A 27,769-nucleotide genomic window follows, 5' to 3' on the forward strand; every position below is an offset into this window, starting at 1 on the left:
TAATGGCAAATAAATGGCCTTCTTAACTATTTTTTTTTATGGAACAGTGGGAAAACGGGCAGGAGGCTCACCTGATGTTAAGTGATACCGCCGCCCATGGACACTCTCAATGCCAGAGATCTTCGTGTAATAACTAATTAAAGAATTATTCAAAATTATTTAAGGAATTTTAACACTCTTCTGTCAAATCGTCTATTAACACTAGTTGAATCAACTCGAATTATGCTTGCAATTAATAATTCATTTATTGAGTTGTTGTTAAATGTTGCGAATGATAAATTAGATTATTTAGATACATTCGTAAAATACATGCCAGGCGTATGCACTACATTATAGCGTAGAACTTACATTTCCGTAGCACTTTTGAAAGAGGTTGCTACGCGTAGGGCTAATTTTTATAAATAAATTTTAAGAAACAATTATTTTTCGTAATACATATGTTTACGAGTATTTTAAAATATTTGTTTAAGGCTATCCATATTCGGCGTCACCTTTTGTATTGTTCTTTAACCTACGACTGACAATTTACTCCCATTTTTATGTTGCGTCAAGGATATATTGAGCTGCAGAGCCGCAGGGCTTTCTACTTATTGTTTAAAAGTCTTCGGCGTCAACCTGATTAGTATTTTTATAACGCTAGTTATATACTAGGAAATAACTACGACTTCGACCGCATTTATTACTGAAATTCACAGGAATAAACGTGGTATTTTACCTGTTTATTTATAAAAAGTAATCAGACTATTTAATTAAAAAAAACCCTCCATAGATATTTTCATTATACAATGTATGAGCTGTCATTTGCAAGCTATAATCCCTGTGGTTTAGGCTCTGCATTGATAAATAAAAGAAGCAACCTTTTTATAAATGTTAAAGAAAACTAAACTAATAAATGTTACTGTAAAAATATTCGTATTCCAATATCATTTTGAATTGGTTTCGTTTGCATGTTTATTGGCCAGACCAAAGACGTTAAAAGCTTTAGAAAACTAAGAAAAATAATGAATGCGAAAGCTTTAAGAGCTACAGAGGCGGGTTGTGATTAATGCTGGTACGAAGTACTCCAGCCACCCTCAAAGTGAATTGGAACAGATCGAATGGGTCTTTTAAGATGTCAAATCAATTAATATATTTTTTATTTTTATTTTTTGAAGTTAGTTTCGCTTTACATAATTTTTATTAGTTAATCATCAAATAAACATAGGAGAATGCTTTAAAGTACTTTTAAATGAAAAGTCATTTAATGCATGTTAACGCAATTTTTTTTCAAGTATGCATTGCTTTACAGTTAGAAACAGAAACTCTTTGAAGTAATATACTTCGTGCAATATAGTATATATATAATTTGATATCAAAGTATTAAAAACTTGTCATGATTGATGATGTGATTTCTTATTTAATTGTAGTATTTGCTTATTTACAAGTAATATTAAATTTATATAAATAGTAAGGAATCGCAAAATATGTTGCAAATAGCAAAACTTAAACACCAAGTTAAGTATTTTTTTCTTCCTCGAACTCTCAAGAATATTTTTTATGGGGAGAAAATTTGGAAATAGAAAGGATGTAAAAAGAAAATTTTAGTTTTATTTAGTACTTGAATACCAGAAAATCAAATAGTTTCTATGGGATAGCGTAGCATAATCTTTCAAATGTAGCTGCTAAGAGACTAGGCTAATTAAAAATATAGCAAACAACATGAAGTTCGCGCTATTTAATAATCATAATATTTATTTGCCATAAAAGTGGCGGGAAAAATGATGGATTACGAATAACTGTCCAAATGTATTTAAAAGATACATTTTCGTATTATACGTTCGAGAACTCCCCTTTAAACTATCCAATTCAAAGTACTTTCAAGGAATCTCTTCTGTTAATATCTAAGGTACATAAACAGTATGTAATAATAATACGTATAATTAAATAATATACACATATATGTAAATTGTACGTACAAGTTTAGTATTTGACTCGTTAATGTTTCATATCTACGATTTACAATCACACGAAAACATTTTAAATTTATTTGATTCGTGAATTCATATATTTTCTGTTAATAAATGAATATTTTAGTCAATGTTAGCACCGCGGTTGAGCACGCTTTTGCGCGCAAACAAGCCCCAAGTGACTCTTTACCTTGTGACAAGATACCCCTTAACTTACTCCATTTTGCAGTTCACAAACTGATTCCTATTATTCTAACCAACATAGTTATGCAACGTTTCTGCATTAAGATGCAGAAACTGAGAGTGCCACTTGAGGTTTTCATTGTTTTATTGTGGCTAAAAAATATAACAAGCCATGTACACAAAGTATATGGCTAGTTATATATTTTATGTACTAATCTTTTTTATTTTATTTCTAATATAATATGTAATGTCGTTCAGCTTTTTATAATTAATATGGCTCTGCAAGAAATGTTCTTATTACACCGATTTGATGTGGAATGGTAATTAAAGGATAAAATATAATAAATTTTGTCCTAAAACTCAAATGTAATAAATTTAAATTCCACATGAAAAATCTTTTGTACGTTATAATAACGTATGAAATATCGTCGTTCGACACGCGTCGCCTTCTACGGAAAACTTCCGTGTCGCCCTTTCCGGCGGAGGGACATAACGCCTTAAACAATTTGTCCGCCGAGTCTAAGCCCGGACGTATAAAATTGCACGTTTATACTTCCCCAGTACATATCATATATGTACTTAACCTACCTCTTTATTATGGAAAGGTTCGATGTTACAGTTGAAAATGTTAGATCGCTTTTGGTCAAAACTATTTGAAAGATAATCACTACCGAGATGCAATTAGTTATTCAAAATATCTCAATCGGATTTTACGTTCTCTTCTCAAGGATCATTAAAGCAACTAATCCATTTACAGACTGTAAGGAATGACTTCCCATCCGAATGGGTAATTTTACTGAATTATATATTTTATATCAAATGTGAAAGACCCAGCTAATCCATATATTAAGTCAAATGTCACTAAAAAGTAAGAAGAAATCCCATACAAAATAAAATCTTAGACGCGATAATTTAAATGTATTTTCATACGAAGCTATCTAGTGAAATCATTGCCAAATTGTGTATGTCACATCGCATGCGCGTAATCCGCACATGCGTACAAGAAAGTCCAAACGTGTTTTTGAATGAAACGTAATTCCCGTGTCACTTTGTCACCTGATTTCCCAACCTTAATCCAGGACCCAGTCATAACTCATTTTTGTTCTTAATGACTTGTGTTTTTTACTACAACTACTTAGTTACATTTTTGACGTCGACATAACTTCGTTAGTGTCTTGTCCATGGATTTTAGACAAGCGTGGGAAGATCGAGAATATTTATTTCTTTAGTTTATGATACTGACATATTATATATCTATATATTGACTGTGTGGGACGTTAGGGTGAGACTCGGTCAAGATTCAGGGCCTAGTGTTCAATGATTCCCACTTTTAGCTGTAATATAGATTTATATTCAATGTCACAGACTGTTATATAATTGTGATTTTTCTTTCGACAGACATACTACCTACTTAGTAATTGTATATACTTTCTAGCATAATTTCTTTAATGGAGACTCACGACGTCTTCTTTGTTGAACTTAGGTTAGGTTACGTTTAACACAATACGAAATTGAATATTTAGATGGTGACAATCGGGAACAGGTTTCAAAAAGACTACAGTAAATTTTATGTATTTATGATGTAATATTGACTGGTGCGTTAGCATGCGTTTGTGCCTTCAATGCTTCTAAGTATGACAATCACTGCATATACGATTTCATAAGAATTGAAATTTTAGTTCTAAACAGTAGATGTCTACAATGACGTAATTAAATTTTCTGAGGAGTAATATATATAAAAGAGAATCCTCTGATCATGAGGCTTAGTTCTGATGAGAGGCTCATGTTAAGAATTTGTTGACTAAAAAGCGCTTGCAAATTTATCTTTCAAATCACAGAAAATTACAAATGCGAAAATGAGGAAAAGCACATGAAAATACTTATTATAATACTAGATTTATCTATATTTATAAGCTTGAGAAATCGTAAAGGATTATGTGACGTTGCAAAAGAAATAACGTCTACGTCCCATGCAATTGAACTGAGCACAGTTAACAATGTGGAAAACGTAAAAGCTTTCAAGTATCTCAAACACAGGTAACGTCCGACTGCAGTCTGCAATGGACAGTTATATACGCATTAGGTACTGACGACTCACCCCTGACCGACCTGCTACTGACACTTCGCTCCGTATAAAAAATAAGGCTTGTCGAAGAAATGTTATTTTTAAGCCTCACATAACGTTATATAATTACTTCGTAGTCATCACTGACAATTTTATTAAACTTATATACAACTTAATAGGTGTTGGTGGGCGTAGTTTGAAGTAAACGGACATACGAACATGGATCGAATACAAATAGTATTTATATGTAAATCGATAACTTCAAGCTGTCGAAAACTGAAATCGTCGTAGACGAATATATTGACGATACCGTCAAGAAATAAGTTAGGTTATCAAACGTTTTTCCTTTTATAAAATTCGTGGCGACTACGACTAGCAGCATTTTGCATATAGAATCCGTAAGTGAATCAGACCGCACTACCTCTATTACTAGTACATATACATAAAAAAATAAAAACGAACATAAAGAGAATGTCTGTATATTATAGTGTATATTATTTTGTATATTACATACAAAATAATATTTCAAATGGCTACTGGCATCTTCTTCATTTATCGCTTTAAAAATATGACCAAGTAAGCTCGACTAAAGATATTACTCTATATAACAAGATAATTGTATTCAGGCATCTAAACATAACAATCAAATATATAGTATTTACAATTTTCTTTCCTAATTAAAAATCAATAAAAAGAAAAGTAATACAATTTAAAAAGTTCCCTGTGGTAGTGGTAGTGGTAACACTAGAATTTCCTCGTTGTATTGCGATACCTATTCCTGGCGAGGAATGCACCAACTCTATATAATTAGGTCGAGACATTGACACACTACCAGAAAATTAATTCGCCTCAGAAGCCGTTCAGTTGATTTCCCTAATTTTCCTAGTACGGTGGAGACCTATAACCCATATAGATTGAACGTAGGTTTAGTTCTAAGAAATTCTATAAAGAGAGTTTGCATCATCGACACGTAGTCCCCCAATGGCGTCATTTTCAGTGTTTTATGACTGCCCGTAGTTAAGGTGTGAGGGATCAAACACTATTATTGAAGTGGTAACAAAACAGTGTTTAATTTATTATTTAACTAACTAGGAATAACTTTATGTGCCTGTGGCTGTTTGAGTCATTCTTGTATAGTTAAAACGCCATAGTGTACTCACTGTTTCATGTTAATACTGACTGGTTGAATATTATTGAAATCGGCTTGCTTTGTAGGCGATAGTTAATAAACCAGACTTGAGATAAAACACATTTTTTTCTTAAGTATGAACTTTAAAAACGCGATTATTTATTTTCTTAAAGTAACTATCTGACTGGTTTAGAGAAAAATAAGTTTTGGCAAATTCTCGAAACTTTTATAAAAATGTTCGAAAGTAAAAAAAAATAAGTGATTAGTAAGTAATGAATACGATCTATTCAATTTAAAACTAAACTAAAAAACTACCTAGTAGAAATAGGATTCCTAGATTGACGGACCCTTTTTATTTAGTAAATAAAAAAAGCGTTTGAAAACGATAAAAATGGAAATTATTTATTAATTAATTTGGTATAACAAACAGAGGGGACTTATTATAAACGTAAGACATAGTTCTTAAATTAAATTACTCAATTTTCTAATATTTTATAAATATAATTTATAACCACAAAATAAAACAGTTCTTAATAAATTGGTACCCTTCGTAGTTTGCTTTATTTCAATTATTTAAAAAAAAAATTATAAAGCGATGAAATAAAAAATCTCTATGCAATATGTAATAAACGTTTAGATTTATTTGGTCTCAGGATACCCAACAACTGTTTTACTGCTTTTAAGAGTAGTTATACCAATAACGCCACTAAATGCTCGAACAACCTTCCTTAGCTGATTCGTGACTGCACTATACTTTGCTTAAGTACCTCTACAAGAAGTGACTTTGGTCGCGCACACTTTAATATAAATGTATCCATCTCATTATATTAATTACTAATATTTATCTGGTATTTATTTACAGTGTTATTGATTTTGCTTAGCGTCCTCTATTAAACTTTATACGTTCTTCATCTTTTCTAAGTTTTATTGTACTGATTTTTTAACGTGATGCCTAGGGGGGTTCTGTAAACCGGCGCCCCATCGTTGCTGAGGAGATAGAAGCGATAGCCCGGCGAATATCGTTCAGAAAAGGCCAGCTACTACTTTTATTTATGTAACACTTTTGTCCCTGTGGATTAAATGTTTCATTTGTTTTGTAGTATCCTCACCCAAACTGAACCATGAATCAAATTATAACACACATTCATTCTTACCTTTGATTACCTGTATATTGTGGCCTTTAATCATAGAAATAACCTTTATTATTTTGGTAACTAACTATTAAGTATTTTAATCTAAATTTATAATAATTTTCAGAGAGAATTTTAAATCATGATTTATAGGAAATCATGTAACAGAGTGTGAATTTCTCCACACTTTAAAATACTAACTTACAAATAAATAAATACACGATAAGTTCTATTTAATTTAAAACTACAATAACTATTAGTACAAGTAGAATTCCTTGGTTGTCGTAACCTTGTTTTATGTTAATAAAATAAAAAGGGTTCGAAAATGAAAAAAAGGCATCATTTATTATGTACCATAAAGGCCTTACTAAATTATAAATACTATTACTAAAGCTTGGACTGGTTTAACGTCCTTTGGTTATATAACGCATACGTGAAAATTTCTGTCTCCTCAGGCCTTACTTGAATATAGAGGACGTATTTTCAATAGAGACGAAGACCGTCTGTAGAAGCTAAGGTTAAGAAGCGTGGTTTGTGAGGGGCGATCGATACCTATATAATCTCTAACCATTGACGTGGGTCACGCGGTATACTCAAGAGGTTATACCGAATACATGATCGAATCAATAACTTAAAGTTTAGCTGTCTTTTGCTATTTCGAAGAAAAAAACTTGAAAAGAGCAGGACTTTTTATGTCACCGGTGCGTCTTTTGTCATGATATTTACCTATTAACCATGTATGAATTTCGACTATTTCTGTGAAACTGATTGCTGAAATAGGTTATATTCCTACAATGTTTTTGTCCTGTTGGGTATGTCCTGGATTTCGCAGGATGATTGAGAAGTTATTCCATGTTCAATAGAAGCTCCCTCTGATAACTTTTGCTTTAAGTGTGTCGAGTTACCTTAGCGGAAACTCACCTGGCATTCGTTACAGGTGTGAACAGAATAGGACTGGTCGCAGTCGTAGCGCTGAAGGATGGTGACGAAATCGCAATGTACGCGCGCCACCAACGCGTCCAGAGCTAGGAGGTCTCGCAGGGTGCGCTCGCAGCGCGGCCCGCCGGCAAGCACGTCGGCGCGCGCGCCGCGGTCGAGCGCTGAGGCGGGTGAACGCTCGCAGCAGCCGCGCAGCCGCAACGCCGCCAGACGACGCGCGCGCGTTCCTGCACCAAGCGCGCACAGCGCGGGCACGTCCTGCCCCGCCAGCGCGCTCGCGCCGCCGCCGCCGCACGCCGCGCACTCGCTGCCCGCGCTCGCGCCCTCCTCCTCCAGATCGCACGCGCTCAGCCAGGGGTTGAGGCGCGCGAGCGGACTCACGGCCAGGCCCGCGGCCGCCATCAGCAGCAGCAGCAGCAGCGGCGGCGCTCGCATGGCGGGGGCGGCGCCGCTAGCGGGGGCCGGCCCGCCGGGCGCGCCGCTGCCTCATACCGCATCGCGCATGGCGACCTACTCGCGCGGCCCGGGCCGCGGGGCCGCCGCGCGGGGTGGGCGCGCCGCCATGTCGCTCGCTCGCCGCTCGACTGCCGTGGACTCCCCCCGGCCGCGCATCGATCGCCCCGCGCCCCCCGTCCCGCCTGCCCCGCCGCCGTTATATAACCTGCGCGCGCACCCCAACCCCGCCTCGTGACAACTTCACGGAAAACGCGAAAAGCCATCTCTCGGCCTTCTCGGAGACTCATCACCGCCCGCCCAGACTGCTCACTTGAGTTTACATGGAATTTGAGACTTTACAATAAAAACAAATAGGTGGCGCAGTAGAAAATTGTAAATTTGTGTCTGCATTACATACTACGATAGTGTGATTGTGACCTCCTACGTAAAACAATTGTAATGAATTATATGTCTAGCAATTACAGCAATAAAGGCTTTTATTATTATTAAATATGTCTAGCAAAGGTTTACAAGCGAAATTCAAATAGCTTCCTTAAATAGCATTATGCATGTCCACCACGCATAGTTATTGTATCCAATGACCCAGATCTAGGTCGATGTCCTGCAAGAAACCAGTTCCAATTTCAGACGACTCTATCGAACCTATATTATAGTTGATTGCAGTAAGAAATATTTTTATGGCCGCATGGTCAATTGATAATATAAATACGTGTGAGGTCCTAATTATAGCCTATTCGTATGGATCATTGTTCTCATAGCAGTACCTTGCAATTATATTAGGCGCTTACTTTGATTATTATATAATATAAGTAATAACTCACTTTTTATGGTCAGTATTCGTTTGTTTATGTAAAACCGAAAATCACAACGAATATCAAAAATAAATACCAAGAACAACTTATTCAATTTTTTTTACAAAGTTATTTAATTTTTACTAAAAACACTTTTTTGTATTCGTATTAAAAGATATAAACATATAATTTATTGGGAACTAATTCTTTTTGGGACTCTAACAGGCAACCCGACTAAAGAAATTACAGAAAAATTGTAAGAATGGGCAAGAAGTATGAAACTATTTATCGCTTACCTAACTTTAAAACTATTTGAATTGGAGCATTTTAGTCTTACGTACTTAACAGTGGTAAGTAAAATAATAAAACGCAATAACAGAGGGTTTTCTCTTTAATAAATACTGTATGTAGTGTTATTGGAGATTTGCATTAAAAATATATTTATTACTAAAGTACTAAAACCACGTTTAGCCTTATGTTAGCCTAGAGGTAATGTTCCATGATGTTTCAATGAAGAGACAATGTATTATTAAAATACGTATGTAATTTAAGTAAAGTAAGTAATCTTTTAGGTAATTTACAACAGAATTAAATTATTCAAAACTTAAAAAGTATAGTACAAACTAAAAACAAAAGTCTATCGGTGTAGATGAAAAGCCACAAAAATATAAAACTTTTTTGTTTTAATAAATTATATAAGGCGCGAAATTACGCTAGGCAATGAGTTGCTTTTTGTGACAATTAATTCCACATGAAGCAAGTTTCGGCCAATATTAAATAAATTATTATGTTTTTTTTTCAAATGAGAAAGTTACTTTTAGCTAATTGACAATTATATTTTTTTTAATTCGGGAGAGAGACCTTGACCTGATATTGATAATATTAAATAACAAACTTATTTTATATACTTTACATATGTGTTATGCTCACTTTGGTAGTAATGTTATACGTATTATTATAAATTTCCCGTACTAAGCCTAGTATAAAATATTTTTTAAAGCCACAATACTTCACATTACTGGTACGAGGAAGGTAAGATTAAGTAAGCATTGTAAAACTAGTTGGATCGTGACGCAAATATAATCTGTCCCTTTTCTTCACACTGACGATCATTCGGCATCCCTTTCTCACAAAACTGAGCAAATGCGCGCGCGCTACAACGCAGTGCATTCACTCGCCTGTTGTGTTAAGTCACGAAAACGAGTACTTCTGCTGACGCTACATCGGTAAAATTGTGTAATTTTAAATAATAGTGGTGTAAAGTAACTAATGACAATAATAAAGTTATTTCTATAATACAGCGCATTCAACACAATGGACGCAACAAGTAAGTAAACATAAAATGATTCGTCCTAACGAAAAAATATAGAAAGTATAGTGACATTGAAATTATGAATATGGTCAAAACAATGCGATTCATACTCAGAATCTTATACCAAATAAATGTATTCTTATTTTAATAAAATATTATTTTTTGCTGCCGCCATTTGAACTGGTCTTTTTATGTAAAAATTTGCTTATAATTACAATAACAACATCGAGATATGTGCAAACGATTATTATTTATACGTTAATACAATAAATAAAGTAACCTAATTTGTTGTTGTTATCTCACAGAAAAATTACGAGATAAAAATATTTTTCGGTCTTATGATACTCGATACTACGATGATTAATCTGTTATTTGTCAAAAATCATTAATTGAGGGTAGAACTGCGTACAGTAGTTTTACCACGAAAAGCAAATATTTATTTAGTTACCTTATTTTTTAGATCCTTAACGTACTTCCATTTTAGGTTAAAAGTTTACAAATATGACGCTGTATTCTCGCTATTAAATACTTGAATTTGCGGTATTAAATTATAATTTATCTGGCCTTCTATAGTTTTTGCAAAGAGCAGAATAGTTGAAATTTGTACCATGACTAATCGACCTACCAAGCATATTTTATTGTAAACACGTTTTAGATTTTTAATACATTTTTTAACTTTCTGTTTTCTTAAACCTTGCGGGTAAGTCACGCACTAAATAACTTGTAATTATTACAAAAATCAAGTTAAATTTAATTTTACTACTAACCATCTGCTCATTTATTTTGAAAATGACAATTTTATCTATAGTATATAGCTAAAACCAGTAAAACATCAGTGAAACAATTGTTGATATACACATATAAATATATTAAACGGGAGACGTTATAGCTAGATTGCTTAGCACCAACGAATATAGTGTATACAGTAGGAAATTGTAATTTGTATAAAGCAGACTAAATAATAAATATATATACGAAATAGCTACGTATTCACAAAATATAACGAGATAGCAACAAGGATTCTTATAGGATTTATAGGTATATGTTAGAATGTGAAAATTATTTATTTTATAATAAGTATGCGTCGATTGGTTTAGGTTATACAGATAAAGGCTTTCTCTGACATATAAATCAATGGTACAGTGTTTTATTATTTATTCCTACGAAGCTTCATGTTAGACAAGATATTAATCGGAAAGGTTGACAGTGCATGCGTCACTATGGGAGATAAGAATTAAGAACGTGATCTCAACTATCTCTCTCGATATCTAATAATGCATACAAAAGTATTAAAAACAAAACGTGATCATTATGAATTCTGCTTTTAAATTCTATCTAGTACAAAGTTGGTTCTATACTAATTGATACAATCCAATTCAAAGGTAACTAGCCATGTAGCTTTCGTAAAATATGATTGAAAAGTGATGATTGATTCAAATATCTAGTAGTAGCAGGGTTTCGGACCCCAGAAATATAACCCATAACCATAGAAGCGCCAATATTGTCTATTGTTTGGGACTAAGAGGGAATAGTTAAGTGTAATCCCACTTTAAGTAAATTAAATTTTTAATAAATTATATATCAATTTAATTTAATTAAAATTTAAAAAAATAATAATATTAAAATGATATATCTTGATTCATGGTACATAACAAACAACGAAGTTCACGAACACCTGCAAATGAGAACTATCAAAGAGGAAATCCGGAGACTTGCAGCTAAATACAAAGAGCGGTTATCCGAACGAACTTGCTCGCCAACTAACCTTTAGACAGTATGTGAGTCGACTAAAACGTCACCATATTCTAGAGCTAAAAGACCGGCAGTAGCTCTAGGCAGAAGATGAGTAGATGCTTCCAATGGGAAGTCATTCCACATGACAGCACCACAGAACAATATCGCTCATAGCCTTTAGGGCTGATTGCAAATTACCGCAGAGAAAAAAAATTGATAAAATATACACAAATTTAAATTACTTGAAATTTACTACATTAAAAACCGTTTAGGATGACATCGTTTAGAATTCCGGTTATATTGAACAAAATTAAAGATCCTGTTTGTTAAAGTATGTATTAATGTCATCAGCTGTCTTTTTGCGATCAAATATAAGTAGTCCCTACGATGTAGTTTTAATAGAATTTGACTGTATTTTACGTATGAAACAGAAACAGAGACATATTCAACACTTTTACAGTGTCAGTGTAAGAAATGAAATACTTTTTTATGCGTTATCATTAGTATGCAAATTGTTAAATACGTATATGCAATACATCCGCAATATAATAAGAAACCGATGTTTGTTATTCTTATTGTTTAATATATTTTGTTTACGTTGCTAGTTGAGTAATATAAAATATCACATAACAGGCAGTTTTACGCAATTGTTCATTCAACCGTTATTCAAAACAGGCGTTGATCTGGGAAATTATAACACTCAACTTAAAAGGTATTTAAACGTAGTGAGCTCTTTAATTATTTTTTTAATAAAACTGAGATTTTGATTTGAGCTTAAATTGTTTATTTTTTTATATTAAATTAAAATAATATAGTTAATTAGCTTATAAGGAATACTATATTATAATATATAACTCTTAAATCTTAATGTGGTTTAAGTTTTAATTTTGTTTTTTTATGTTTTAGTTTTGGTTTTTATTTATATTATTAGTTATTATTAACAATTTGTTTTTGATTTATTTTTATTTTTGTTTATTTTGTGGTCTTTTAGTTTTTTCCTTTGATAATTAAAATTGCTTTAGTTCTAATGTAATTGATGTAAGTGTGTTAAATTTGTGATGTCATATTTTCTTGCATTTTCAGGCATACACATTGTTTTAAAATTTATATATAAATAAATTTTAAAAAAATTTGTTCCAGTGGAAAATAAAATGGGTCTACCGCCACCATATGAACAGATGCCACCAAATCCAGTACCGCCACCATCATATTTCGGAAACGACCCGCCACCACCAGAAGACCGTCCACGACCGCGTACTATTGTTGTTACTCAAATCCGGGAACCGCCATTAGGCCCCCCAAAACTTGGCCCAGGACCCACGGGAGCATCATGCCCAAATTGTAATAAATCAATAGTAACTAGAGTGGATTATGTTCCTAACAATAGAACACATATCGTGTCTGCTGCTCTTTGTATTCTTGCAGGGTGAGTTTTTTCGTATATACTTACATAAAATACTGTATAATAATTCGCTTCTTTCCATGAATTGTTTCTAATTTTGATATAATCTATCGTCTGTTGAAATAGCGTTTTTGTATCGTGTAGATATACATTTGAACTGGCTTAAGTACAACAAAAACCATGCGAAACAAAGACAATACTCTCAACAAATATTATATTACAAGTGCCGATGCTTTAGTCAAATTTCATTGCATTTGTTTTAAGAATTGTTACTTTGTTTGTGCAATAATTGCGTGATAAACGTAATTTGAAATAGGTAGGTAATTACGTAGGGCTTATATGAGGGGCATGAGCCATGCGAAATTATTGCATTAAACGTGCGATGCTCGACTCTAAGGCCGTACATTCGACTCGCAGTAGAACCTAATTAACTTTTGTTTATACGCGTGCGCAATTAAAATGGGAATCTTCAAAACCATAAAGTATGTAAGAAAATCAGTCTAATAAATCAAATGATTTGAAGTATTAGATTAGTTTTCTTTGATTCCAACGAGTATCTTGTGTAATTAATCGCATGTCGTAAAATAATACAGCTAACGGGTAAAATTTACAATTCAGTACCTCGATTTTGAGGTCAGAGGGGGAGGGGAGAGGGGGGGGAGGGAGGGTGGAGGGTCTACTTATCACCCCCAACCAATTTCAAGCACCAGAAACAGTTATTTCAATAAAAAAATAAAAAAAACCAAAACATATATACCTAACATTAACCGGACCCATCGTCCTCAAAGTCATCCACATAAGCCGGTCGTTTACCAAGCATAGTTCACCAAGTTTCAAAAAAATGCAAATAAAATAACGCACATTCACAAAAAAACAAAAGAAATGTAAAAAGTAGCGGATTTTTAACGGCTAATCCGTACTGTAACACTAACACACTCTTCTGGCAAAATCCAAATTCGAAATGGCCGATTGCGTTTAAAAAATGAATAGGGATGTAAAAAATATCGATTTTTAAAAAGTCGAATTTAGAGCGCGATTTAAATATTCGATGAAAATCTTCCACTTTCCATTATTATTTAAATTAAATATTAATATACTAACTTAACCTAACTGAACCAGATAATAATTCATTTTTTGAACAGTTATTTAAATTAAATATTAATATACTAACTTAACTTAATTGTACTAGATAATAATTGGTTTTTTGAACAGTTATTTAAATTAAATATTAATATACCAACCTAACCTAGCCGAACTATATAACAATTCGGCTTTTGAACGGCTCCGGCGCGAAGGAAGAGCAGCCCCCACCCGCTGTACCAAAGAACAGGCATTTCATGCCTGTCCTTTGGCACGTAGCGGGTGGGGGCTGCTCTTCCTTCGCGCCGGAGCCGTTCAAAAGCCAACAGACAAGACTAGACCACGTGGAAAGTGGGGTGCTCTGATAATTCTAATTAATAATTCGGCTTTTGAACGGCTCCGGCGCGAAGGAAGAGCAGCCCCCACCCGCTGTACCAAAGAACAGGCATTTCATGCCTGTCCTTTGGCACGTAGCGGGTGGGGGCTGCTCTTCCTTCGCGCCGGAGCCGTTCAAAAGCCAACAGACAAGACTAGACCACGTGGAAAGTGGGGTGCTCTGATAATTCTAATTAATAATTCGGCTTTTGAACGGCTCCGGCGCGAAGGAAGAGCAGCCCCCACCCGCTGTACCAAAGAACAGGCATTTCATGCCTGTCCTTTGGCACGTAGCGGGTGGGGGCTGCTCTTCCTTCGCGCCGGAGCCGTTCAAAAGCCAACAGACAAGACTAGACCACGTGGAAAGTGGGGTGCTCTGATAATTCTAATTAATAATTCGGCTTTTGAACGGCTCCGGCGCGAAGGAAGAGCAGCCCCCACCCGCTGTACCAAAGAACAGGCATTTCATGCCTGTCCTTTGGCACGTAGCTGGTGGGGGCTGCTCTTCCTTCGCGCCGGAGCCGTTCAAAAGCCGACAGACAAGACCGGACCACGTGGATAGTGGGGTGCTCTGATTTTTGAATATAAAATTTAGAAAATAAAGTAAACACTTTATTGTAGTAAAAATTAGCTTTATAAGCTGTAGGAATAAAAAATTAATTCTTTATTATCATCGATTTTTAGTAAGAATTAGCTTTATTGTAGTAGGAATAAAAAAAAACAATTCTTTATTATCATCGATTTTTCATACTAAAAACAATCGATTAATTTTATGCAAAATGTCACATCTCTAGTAAATCTCAAGTAACCAATAGAAAAGTATTAATTGGATAACCAATAGAAAAGTTCGAAAGTTAAAATGGCGGATTGTTTACAAATTTGTACTGTTGCACAAAACATCAAAAAGTGTTTTTAAATATTTAATTAGTGTAAATTACAACTCAGATACCATAAATGACTCCAAATGTCACGGAAGTGTTCAAATCAAGGCCCCCGAGACCCTATCTAGGGGTCTGAATAAGCAAATTCAAGGTAAATAGAAAAGTTTACAATGGCGGATTGTTTACAAATTTCTAATATTGCACAAAATTTCGAAAAATTTTTTAAATATTTAATTTATTTTAAACTACAACTTAAGCAGCAAAAATTACTCCAAATCTCACGGAGGTTTTCGAATCAAGGTCCCCCGAGACTCCTACACACTCAGTTTAATCACAATCAAGGTATTGAATATAAGATCCAACCCCAGCTAACAGTGTCATTTGTATGTAACGTTGTCTAATGTAATAGATTCCTGGTATCACTTGATGTTATGAGTAAATAGGCATTTTTGAGAAACTGAATTATACGGGAATTCATAAATTCTATGATTATTCAACTACTCATTCTGAAAGCAACTTCAATTGTACATATTTTAATAAGAGATCTATTCTCCAGGCAGCGGCAGTAACTAAAAAGTAGGCACAAACGAATATGAAACATGAGAATTGAACATTTACACAACAATTAATTAAATTCAAGGATATAAAAGAACCTATAGTTGAGTTAAACTAAATTCCACAGTCGTATTATAAACTTAATTTTTTTTTAAATGTCAAGTAAAACATGGCTTTTTTTTAAATATTAACAGTACATATCAATAGGAATAAAAAATTTTTAATTTGATTCGATTAAGTTCTATAAGAAACAAGCAATGCAGCGTGCATTACTAGACATTCACTAATTTAAACCTGTTTCTAGAATTACATAGTATCGCATCACCAACATTATACAATTTGTAACATCAATCTTGTATTAACGTTTTTGTCCTTACATATTTCTGTTTAATTAAAAAAAAACTTACGATTACATTAAAGAACCGATTGAGAAGAATTAAAAATGTATTGTTTAATGAAAAACACATACAAATTTACACCAGCGGTATTTGTAATACGTATTTAATCGCATAAATACTCTCTGTTGTTCGTTGTCAATACGTATGTTTATAATAAATTAAAGCAAATTACAATGCAAACGTGACACTATTTTTAAGTCGAACGTGATATCCATTTCAAATTAAATGTGTTTTTATTAAATCGCTGCGCTGCTATTTTTAGTTTCGTTTAATGAAACAATTATATTAGTCATAATAATTATGCTACTTTCCTTTTATTATTTCTATCATCTGTATATTTTGGATGTTTACCCTAAACGAGACTCCAGTAACACCATAGACATATTTGCCGCCTGTTTAATATGTCAGAATGCGTACTATTAAGATCTCTACACTCTATCAAACTTTGTGAACTCAATATTTAAACTAAAAAGAGATTATCTAACAACTAACTAATCCAACTTCTTTTATATCTCTGTCATGTTCTAGCAGAGAGGTTATGGTTGATACTTAAGGAGTTTTTGGACTTGGCTTAAAGGTCTCGTTACCAGGCCATAAAATTAAAAAATACGATCTTTTTAGTGATAACTCTAAGAAATCAGCGCTAATTATGCTATACTTCAGCCCTTCTTAATTTGTGTGCTGATGACCGACCTGGATAGTCAATGTGATGATGTGTGTAATGGATAACATTACAGATTTTTTTATCAATTTAAGAATGTATGTATTTATACAAATTGATGTAATTTCAGATGCTTTTGTGGCTGCTTTCTGCCGTACTGCATGAAATCGTGCAGGACAGCGAACCACTACTGCCCATCCTGCAAAGCCTTTATTGGCTCCTACCAGCCTTCGTAAGGATATAAACACGAAGATAAAAACAATAGAGAGGTGCAAATTAATTGCTACGTTTCGTCTCGCATAAAACCAAAGACGATGAAAAATGGGTTATTTATACCACATTAACATGCTGACTTTCGCGTTCTTAAGACTTTATATTGGATTATTAAACGCCTAGATAGTATTGGAATAAAATTATTATAAACTTAAGTGAGAATGTGTGCAAAATAGATACAATAACAGATGTCAAATAATTTAAAAATTAAGCATAGAGTTAATTTTCAGCGGAATGCCTAGAAGTTATGAGAATGTGTGTTTGTGTGATTTTTTTTATTTTTATAATTTTTTAAAACGTCGACTATGCTAATATTAAATATGGTAATAATGATCAAATTGCTATGTAGTGATTTCAATAATTAATCATAGTTTTATTTATATGTGGGCTTAAAATGACAGAATAAAAACATCTTTCTTAAACAAAGGATTTTATTGATGGTAATCCTTACTGGTATTTCCTGCTGCGTCTATTTGACAAAAATATTTACTTTCCTAAGTTAGTTTTCTATTATTTTTGTATACTTGATGGTAAGTGGAACAATTTTAACATAGAATTTTGATTTAACAAACGAAAACATTCGATTTTTTAAGGGTATCAATTTGGTATTTTATGCTTTGTGGCATTGGTTAGTAATTTTTGTCGCCCGTTGCCATATCCAAAAACCGAGCGAACTTACGTGAAAGTGTTAAAGAGCGACAGCAAAACATACTTGAAATTATCTTTTACTATCTACTACTATCTATAGAAACTCTATGGTGAAACTTCTTTAAAAACGCTCGTAGTTTCGCTATATTAAAATAATATAATTTTTACACTACTCAGACTAAGTCACGGGAGTTGATGATTTTATAAGTTTTGTTTTACTTAACACATAAAATATTTCATTATAAAAACTTAATAAAATACACTAAAATAATTTATTTCTTGTATAAACTCCAAGGAATTGTCGGCAGTTTGGACAAAAGTGCTCCACGTTTTTCCATCTTTTAAGAAAGTACGGTAATATGCAGCAGCAAAGCCACCTGTAAATCATTTTAAGATAATATGTTAATAAAGCAAAATTGATTTAACAGCTTGTATATATTCTGTATTTGTCGGTAAAGCCGCCTGTGGCAACCATTTCTTCTTCAGGGTAGAAGAGAAATTTAACCCGTATCACCTCGACGTCTGTCGTTTCATAACCGACCGTTATTTTAAGGCAATTATTGCCACTAAAGTATTTCCGAACCAATTCACTTAGGGTCCTTCAAGAAAAGAGCTGCGAATTCCTATATATTTCTGCAATGCACTCTGGCACTGAGATTGTCCATAGGCTGTTCTGGGATTTTTATTACAAAAAGCGTCGAAAGAATAAAAATCGTTTTGTTCTGAAAATGATTTTCAAAGTCTGGTTTTCTTTACTGCCTGCAAGACGATGAGACTAATAAAAAAATTGCGAATCTTCAGCTTCATTAATATGCTATATATATGTCATATGTTTTTCATTTACGACGATTAACTATTTTTTAACCTTGTATTCAATTACATAGTTTATCAGAAAACATATTATCATCTAGTCATTTATCTAAGTCGTGGAGCGGTTTAGTATCGTAATGTTAACTATTTACGTGTATACTAATTAGTTCAAATGTGCAGACGTATAAATGGTATCTTGCGATAGTATACCATTACGTTGCGATACGTTGCGTTGCGATATTGTTTCAACGAATTATCGTGGCTAGGATCGAGTATGCATTTATATTAAGTGTTTACAATGCTATAAACCTAGCTTAACATTACCGTAGGAAAATCTTTTTAAACCTACAGATTAACCTAAGTCTATAAATTAATACAGACCAAAACAATAAACCAAGTATTATAGCAGCTAGATGTGTCTTCGAACTATTTTTGTAGTCGGCTCTTGTCATAATTTCTTCGTGACAATGCGGGCATCGCATGCCTACAGGTTCTGATCCAACTTGAAGCAGGTCCATCTCGATGTTGACTTCATTTGTACTCTGAGTGATTTGTTGATACATGTTATCCACTAAAAAGATAAAGAGCTGGATTAAAACTTTTACATATTTCAAACACTTTTTTTTTTCTATTGACTTTACCGAGAGATAACAAATTACGATATTGTTTTACTCTAATTGTCCTTGCTTTAAAATATACAAAAAATCCACAGTAACTTCATTGACTTATCAACGAATGATCAAGTACATACAAGTTCATAAGTTGTTTCTATCTCAATACCAAAAGTTTATGACTAAGTTTTATTCAATACAAAGCTTGTGAGCAGTTTTAATAATATAGAAAAACATTAGTTAAACATCGAAAATGTATATGATAGTTTAATAAAAATAGCTACAAATAGGAATATATAAACCTCATCACATAGAAAAACCAATTCACCAATTCACATTTAAATAATTGTAATTAAGTACTTACTTTTGGCAATATTCTTTATTCACATTCGTACATAATATTTTTAACTATTTTAATATTATAAACATTGTTATTCTCCGTCAATTACGGGAGAGTCCGCCAGTGAAAGAAGGATAGCGTAGATAGGCGTTTATCGCACACTTATTGATAACACATCGATCAAGTGCACAATATTTCTAATCTATCAAAAATAAACACTGGTGTCCTAACAACAGTCTAGAGCTAGTCGATCGTTTACTTGAAAAACTCGTTTTTGTTTAACTTGAAATAGTCTTCGACATATGAATTTTTTTTTATATATTGAAGTGCAACTTGTTAGATATGGTTGTTTTAAATCCCTCTCCTAAATCTTAATCTATTGGAAGTAAATATCAAAGTCTTTACGCCATTGTAACGATTAACGATCATTTGATACAAAACACTTTAATAAAGAAACATTTAGGTATAAGTAAAACTTATAAATGTCGTTGCTAAGATACAAAAAAATATGCATACAACAGTATTTCATGAAATTTGATGAAAAGAACACCACCGTTAGTACGTATGTATTTATAATATAAAATAGTTCTAGAGTCTATAGTTTTTATTTGCAGTCTGCACTCTAATGTCAATTTCAATTACATTGATGGATGGATGGATCATGGAACTGTCGGCAAGCAAATGTCAAAATTTCAACTACTTTAAAAGACTAAGTAAAACTTAAAACTGAGAGAATAATCAGCAAAGTAAGGAACTCATTAGACTCTTTTTATTATTTTTGTAATTTCTTCACTGATAGTGCTTTAATATAAGAAACTTTCAAAGGAAAAATGTGTTTTTTATAATTTCGAATCAAAGAAGTAGCCATGGACGTGGATCTTCTTAGGCCGGGAACAGTACCAATATCACCAGATACTGTGTTATGGTTTGAGTTTCTTCTTGATCCTACATTACTGAGAAGACATTTGAGTAAACCTAATCCAGGTTAGTTACTTTTGAAACTATATAATATAAAATAATGATTAAATAATACTATTCTTATTTAAAATGTTTAAAGGTCTTCTTTTGAGTGTATTTATTATTACTTGATTTTAATTAATAGCACTTATTTACCATTTTAATCTCCACAGAACCATCAGGATGTCAGTTAATAGAAGAATTTCTATCAGTTGATGCTAAGAATCAAAATTCTAAATTAAGTGATAGAGTAGTAGATGTTGATGGCCCATCAAGTCCTGCTCCAAGTACACCCACAGTTCTACAATTCACTAGAAAACAACTAGCATTAAAGATTTTAGCACTTAAAGTTGCTCCCACACTTAATTGGAACTTAGGTATATTTATTATTCTTCTTTGTACAAAAAAGAATGTCTTAGTTGTATAACAATACAATGACACAATTAAGATATTTTTTTTTTAGTTGAACTGAGTAAATCAGTAGTGTGAGCTACTTCTAAATATTCTGATATCATATAGAATATCTAATTATAACTAAGATAATTTTCTGATGAAGCATATTTTTAACATTAATTTTATAGCATTGCTTTCTTGAAGATAAAAAAAATACTATTCTGTTGTCACTTAGGTAAACTGCAATTACATTTTTCTATTCTTCAGGCTGGTAATATATTTTTCAATTTATATGGATTTTATTACATTTGTTTTGTGTTAACACAGCAAGTGTCTAGGAATTCGTATAGAATCAGATTGCATATACATATAATAGATAAAAAAGAATAAAAAAGACAATATGTTATACATATACCTTATAGAACATTTAATTGGATTTCAGATGTCTTGGAAAACAATTTACCACCTCATATACAACAGCAACTTATGCAAGATCTTGTTTTTATGGCAACAGATACAGCTTTTGCTGTTCCTCCTCTGGTAATTATTTATATATATTAAATAATATTTCTACAATGAACCTGCTAAGTTATCTCTCTATAAAATTTTATCAAATAGTAGATTAATAGTAAATATTTTACCTTCCATACCAAACTTTGTTATAACAGCTTAAATAACTATTCCTCTTAAACAGCAACTTGTGATTTTAGGAAATCCAATCTGATCTTCTGCAGCAGCTCCATGTGCAATTTGCACTGACTTTGTATCACAGATGGGTGCTAAGGTTTCCAGTCAAGTCTGCTCTTTTTATGAAATCATCCAAGCTGCCATATGCTCATTTGTAAGTGTACTCAATGTTTACTACTGTGTTGTAATTAAAAGGTCTATTAAAATTTGATATTTATATTCTGTGAATTTCAAAACTTTTTTATTTTGTCAGAAGACAGAAAGTATCAAGACATTTCAATATCATATCTTTTTAGATGATTATCTTGTCCGTTTCATTTAGAAATAAAAATTGTTCTATTCTATTTCCAGGCCTGGCGCCCAAGGGGATAATACATACAATCCACTAAATCAAAACTTTGAAAAAATATTGCGTATTTGTGAAACGTCTAGGATACAAAGTATACGATATTTAGAAGGTATTATAGCATATTATGAAGGAACTCTTGGTCGAAGAGAGTCAAGAAAAATAAAAATACCAGTTATGGAGACATTTGTGCATCTAACCGAAGATTCTGATGATATGAATCATGACTGGAATGCTGGTGATGTTTATATTAGCCAGTACGAGTTAGCAATGCAAGTTCACTTTGATCTTTGCTATAATTACTTTTTCTATGGGCAACATGATTTAGCCAAAAAACACATACTAGGCTGTAGAGAAAACTCCAACCTCTTAGAAAGAGAAATAGCCACTTATGGTTATGGTGGTATTCATAAAGAAATGCCTTGGGAAAATTTTTATTATGCTAGTATGAAGAAGGACGATATCCTGGGCTACATAAGAGCTCTGAACTTGGGATATGAGCTGTTGAACGAAGAACCACATTTACTTCAGAAACTTCAGGAGTCTATCGCGAATCATTATGCGGGTATCATCGGTATTTTGCAAGCTGACAATTTGGCTCGGGAAATACCGTTGGTGCATAGAGAAGTTGTTGAACTTGATATACAAGGATCTGCCTCTAGCGGAGCGTTTACTGTAGCAAGAGATCTTTTAAACAGGGTGTCCGTACTGAATGCCATAAGATACGCTTTAGAGGGTGGAATACCTTCGACACACCCAGAATTCTTAAATAAATTTAAAACCATCGGTATCAAGTACTTTGACCTTCTCTTTTGGGCAATAGGGCCTGTTTTAACATCAGATTTGTCTGAAAAGGACTGGGAAAATCTCCGTATATTCTTCCTTCACTTAGCAACATCAAACTGTAAGCTACCAATAGATAGAATAGATGATTATTTAAAAAAATATGTCGGAGATGCATCGGAGAGAGTTCGGCGAAAATTAATATGTGACGAACATTTGAATGACATTTTAAATGATCCAAACGCAGTGGATGACGAAAATATGGATATTCCAAGAGAATTGCTCACTGATGATTGGGAGATGCCGAATTTCGATTTCAAAACTGTACCGGAGTTGGAAATGGGGCGGTTGAAGAAGCGGCTAGTAGAAGCATCTACGGCTGAAGATATCAGAATGCGTTTAGTGAAGCTGGCTGTTATGTCGCCGTCTTCGCCATTGTGGAAGCTGAGTCCTTCATGGAAGCCTGCGGGAGGGTTAGGGATGGCATTTATATCATTGCCAAGAGGTTTCATGCAAGACTTTGGGTATATAGTGTCAGGGCTGGCCCGGGCGAGAGTTGAAGCTGGGTGTTCTAGAACGGCACTTTCGTTACTCACAGTGTTGGAAAATGAGGCAAGGAGCCAGTTAGGTGTTGGGTCCGATCCAACATTATATCGTCTGTGTCGACAGTTGTCATGGGAAGTTCTGTTCTTGCAAGTCAATGTGATGTTGAGTCAATGGCCTAATCACAGACTGAATTTGTCGGCACTTGCCAATAAATGTAAAGGATGTATTGCTGCAGCGACATCTGGGGATGGGATTGTGCCACGACCACAGGTAGGTTTTTGATTTTGACAAAAAACTGTTTTTTAATACCCAGTTCACATATCTCTCAAAGTAATCAATACTTAACAATAATGAATAAACAACTTGTGATTGATTTATATTTATTATTTATAGCCTTATATCAGAATCAATATATACATTATAGCTATTGTTTTTGTTGTCCATGATAACTGATTCTGTGTGCCCACTGGCAAAGGCCTCCCCCATTTTTACATTTAAGGTTTGTACATTTGGGGGTTGTGGTCTTCCCCCACGGTCAATTCCCCATGGGGACCAGCCATGCTTCTTTTGTTTTATTATATTTAATTGTTTGATTTTGTTTAACGATTCTATTTATTTATCGGTTTTATTTATTTTAGTTTGTATTTTCCTTATTGCCGATGTTTGGTTGCTAGCTGCTACCGTTCTCTGTTTCTTTGTGGCATCTATTCTCATTTTTACAAATGCATTAACCTTACTGAATGTGATTGATTTAATGAACTCTTTTAAAACCACAAAAATACTTCAAAGCGTTTCACCAAGCATTCTTCGATACATATTTGTTTTAAGCCTTCTGTGCCTAATTGAAAATTGTATCTAACGGAACTAGGGGTTTCCAAAGTAAGTCTTAATTCAGTGAACTAGCAATCAATACAAACAATTACCGTGTTGTAATTTCAGGTGTTGGAAGGTTGTTGGATATGCCTGGTGAATGCTTGTGAGTGGGAGGGCGCTGGCGTCGTGTCAGGCCCTGGTGAGGCGGCCGCGGCCGTCTGCGCTGCTTGCTTTGAACTACAGCGGGGGAAGGCGGGTAGGAAGTTTCCAAGACCTCTATGGGACTATGGTAAGAAAAATATATTTACCGGCTTATTGAGTACAATTGCTGAGAAGAGTGAAGCACTCGGAACGCGAAGTTATTTATATTGTATGTAAGTTTCATATGAGGAACGGAAGAAAAAACTTTATTATGCAGAATAAAAGAATAAAAAAAATAAAGCAATGGCGCTGCAACTGTTTTAAGGTCTGGACCTCAGATTTCTGTGTCTGTTTCATGATCATTTGTTAGTCTAATAGGCAAGTAGGTGATCAGCTTTCTGTGCCTGACGCACGAGTCCTTTTGGGTCTAAGGCAAGCCGGTTTCCCCAAGATGTTTTCCTTCACCGTTCGAGTAAAAGTCCATTGGTGCACAGCCGGGATCAAACCTACGACCTCAGTAATGAGAGCCGCACGCTGAAGCCACTAAGCCAACGCTCATTAATAAATAAGGGTGTTTAGTTAAAAAGTAAAGTGCACTAGCACCCCACATTAGAATTCCCTGTGTTCCTTTGTGGTTGTAGCTGATAATGACATATCAACGGGACTTGACATAATAATTAGTATTGACTATCGTGGAGCATGCCCTCCCACAACATTGCTGTGCCTAACCAAGGTCCTTCTTGTTACAAATTATAACGTATCACATATAAAATATTAACATAAGGAATGCAATAAAGATTTGAGTTTGAGTTTTCTTACAATTAACTACTGTTGCAGAATATGAATACTATCCGTTTTAGCAAAGACAGGTTAATTAGATGTTGTTTATATGCATTAAAGGAAAAATTTGGATGAAAAGATATTCATAATGTGACCGGCATCATACTGTGTAATGGCTTTTTTAATGTTAATAAATAGGTTAAATGATTACAGGATGTTTGTGATATTATTGAATATGAAGACTTATTTAGGCTTACAAGCGTGTATCCTAAATTTCTACATTGTATGACTATTTCTCTGTAGCTAATAGTCATGCTCCTTGTTGATTTAAATCTGCCACATTTATTGTCGAACGTTCCAGAAAAATCAGTTAAGATGACGCACGCATTTGTGCCGCAGTTGCTAATAATGACAAATCGTTATATTGCAGCCCTCTCAATATATAATAACGGAACAAGCGGTCCCGTGAAACGAACAGCCGGGGGCCTGCCCTCGCATTCTAGGGATGTCCCAAACGCGGCATCCGAAGCGCGAAATGCGTTTAACGCGTTTCTGGCAACCCTAAGGGAGCCTTTAGCTGTCAGCGTAGTGTTGTCCCTTTTAGCGAGGATATACAATTTAATAATAGATGACACGTCAGTGGAATTAGTCGTGGAATACACGAATCTGTGGCCCTCAAACATTTCGAATATAAATAACTATAATGCGAAATATGTATTGGACACGATCACCGAAGTACTGGAGAGGAGTTTGAAGTATTATCCGTATAATACGTCTTGGTAAGTTCATTTTTTAATATTATATTTTTAACTATAATATATTTAAATATTGAGTATTTGATTTAAGAAGTTGTTTTAATATCCTTTTATTTCTGCTGTGTTTTGAGTCTATGTACGCATTTAACATTCGGTCGAACGGAGAAGGAAAACATCGTGAGGAAACCGGCTTGTTAGACCCAAAATTGTCGACGTCGTATGTCAGACACAAGAGGGTGATCATCTACTTGCATATTACCTTGATAAAACAGAAAAGTGTGGTCCAGACCTAATTGAAGCGCCACAGATTGAAAATAATGCTTATATATATTATCTAACTTAACAATTAATAATTATTAAAGACTGTTTTTCTTGCATAAATAAAAATCGCGTATGGCGGGACTAAGGCAGTTTATGTTGTAGTCTTATTGCATGCATGCATTTGTATTTAATAAAATCCTTTACGATTTCTGGAAATCCAGGTTACGTCTATATGGCGACGTGGAAATGGCCTGCGGGCGCTGGGCTCCGGCCCTTAGACGTTACCTTTGCGCCTTAGCGGCCGGCACTTGGCACTTCGCGAAGCGTGCCCCAGACGAAGGCAGTATAACGCGTCGTGCAGCGCGATGCTGTCAGGCATTAACATCGCCTTCGCAGGCGGCCGCGTTATGTCAGCTGCCCGACGATCCAGACTATGTTACAGCTTTCAAGTGCTTTGCGGAAAAGGTAAATATATGTATATATAAAAATATACACGATAAATGCCCATTAGTCGATAAATTACTGTAAATACATTGTAAATACATAATATTCTGCACAGATTATTTAAAGACACATTTAACATTACGATCTAGCCTAATTAAAGACTAATAAGTAATATAATAAATTAAACCTTGTTTACTATAAGATCGGTCGCTATTAAGAGAATAGAAGAAGACACTCTGTTCTTGTGTACAATTTCGTTAAGTCCTTTAGAGTCGATATTAAGGAATGCTATTATTATTTTTTTCTTATCGAAGCTCCTATTCTTGATCAATAGTTTGTATTTTTATATGAAGAAGTTAAAAGTTCTGCATTCATTATTTTATTGATGCTTTCTTTTTATTATTATGACATTTTGTTTCAAAGTATCAATTGAATGGCGTAGGTTTCAGGTGGAAAATGCGTTTCCCTTTTACTTTTTACGAATAAACTGTAAAGTAATATAAGGGGTTACAGTATTTACATGAAAATGTTGGTATTTTATTCCTTCAAGTGTGAGTGAGTATAGGAAGAGAGAGAGAGTATCTTAATATATTATTAACGAAACCAAGAAGAAGTAGTCACGGTCTGTTTCGTTCTTGTTTGTTTGTCGCTGAGAATCGAACTCGTTATTTAACTTTGATAGACTGTCGAAGTATGGGGAGAAATTTGCTGTGCCAAAAAATCAATTAAACCCTATTTACTACACACGTATACGTACGCTTTATTAATTCCAGATTTAGGTTTGTTTCTGAATCTATTCCTTACTATAGTCTATGGTGAACATAACACTTTCAGAGCAACAACGCAGCGGATGCAATGGACGGTTACTACGGCTGTTTGTGGGATGGAACGCTTCTAGAAGTTGCCGTTGCCCTCCATAATCGGCGTGGCGAAGGAGGCAGAAAGGCCCGCACAGTAAAAGCCGCCGGGGCTTTAGAACTTAATGCTAATAATAGTGAAGATATTCAAAGAGAAGCCGCAGCTATCAGGCGCGCCAGACTGCTAAGGGCACTTACGAATCAATATGTTGCTTAAATAAAACCTTTATAGTATCTATGGTTTTTTATTAGTATGTACTGACACTGATGACCAACATTTTTTATAT

General features: G+C 34.1%; 3 protein-coding genes and 1 long non-coding RNA gene across 5 annotated transcripts in view; 3 read left to right on the forward strand and 1 right to left on the reverse strand.

Annotated features, from left to right (window-relative positions):
* Positions 1 to 7,976, reverse strand: part of LOC111002934 — a 42,803-nt gene extending 34,827 nt beyond the window's left edge. Inside the window, exon 1 of the mRNA XM_022273231.2 lies at positions 7,375 to 7,976. Within this exon, the coding sequence (XP_022128923.1) occupies positions 7,375 to 7,827 (453 nt within the window). The 5' untranslated portion in view covers positions 7,828 to 7,976. The remainder of the gene's footprint in view (positions 1 to 7,374) is intronic.
* A 1,816-nt stretch (positions 7,977 to 9,792) lies between these two features.
* On the forward strand, positions 9,793 to 17,730 carry LOC111002260 (lipopolysaccharide-induced tumor necrosis factor-alpha factor-like). 2 transcript variants are annotated; one of them, XM_022272410.2, is made up of 4 exons: positions 9,800 to 9,865; positions 9,941 to 9,966; positions 12,826 to 13,111; positions 17,168 to 17,730. In XM_022272410.2, exons 2-4 carry the CDS (start codon positions 9,954 to 9,956, stop codon positions 17,271 to 17,273), a joined length of 405 nt encoding a protein of 134 aa, XP_022128102.1. In that variant the 5' UTR covers positions 9,800 to 9,865; positions 9,941 to 9,953; the 3' UTR covers positions 17,274 to 17,730. The 2 variants fall into 2 exon arrangements, with proteins under 2 accessions (XP_045486243.1, XP_022128102.1); XM_045630287.1 differs by having other exon boundaries at positions 9,793 to 9,966.
* Positions 15,094 to 15,788, forward strand: LOC123689573. The gene is made up of 2 exons (XR_006750526.1): positions 15,094 to 15,574; positions 15,684 to 15,788. It is a non-coding gene; the product is annotated as an uncharacterized LOC123689573 (long non-coding RNA).
* Positions 17,731 to 20,417: 2,687 nt separating the features above from the next.
* Positions 20,418 to 27,718, forward strand: LOC111001839 (integrator complex subunit 8). Its single transcript, XM_045630286.1, has 9 exons — positions 20,418 to 20,703; positions 20,850 to 21,053; positions 21,512 to 21,609; positions 21,780 to 21,910; positions 22,108 to 23,701; positions 24,371 to 24,533; positions 25,596 to 25,944; positions 26,403 to 26,646; positions 27,460 to 27,718. Exons 1-9 carry the CDS (start codon positions 20,586 to 20,588, stop codon positions 27,697 to 27,699), a joined length of 3,141 nt encoding a protein of 1,046 aa, XP_045486242.1. The 5' UTR covers positions 20,418 to 20,585; the 3' UTR covers positions 27,700 to 27,718.
* Positions 27,719 to 27,769: the final 51 nt, after the last annotated feature.

The sequence above is a fragment of the Pieris rapae genome, chromosome 12 (assembly GCF_905147795.1).
Source record: "Pieris rapae chromosome 12, ilPieRapa1.1, whole genome shotgun sequence".
Classification (NCBI taxonomy): Eukaryota; Metazoa; Arthropoda; class Insecta; order Lepidoptera; family Pieridae; genus Pieris; species Pieris rapae.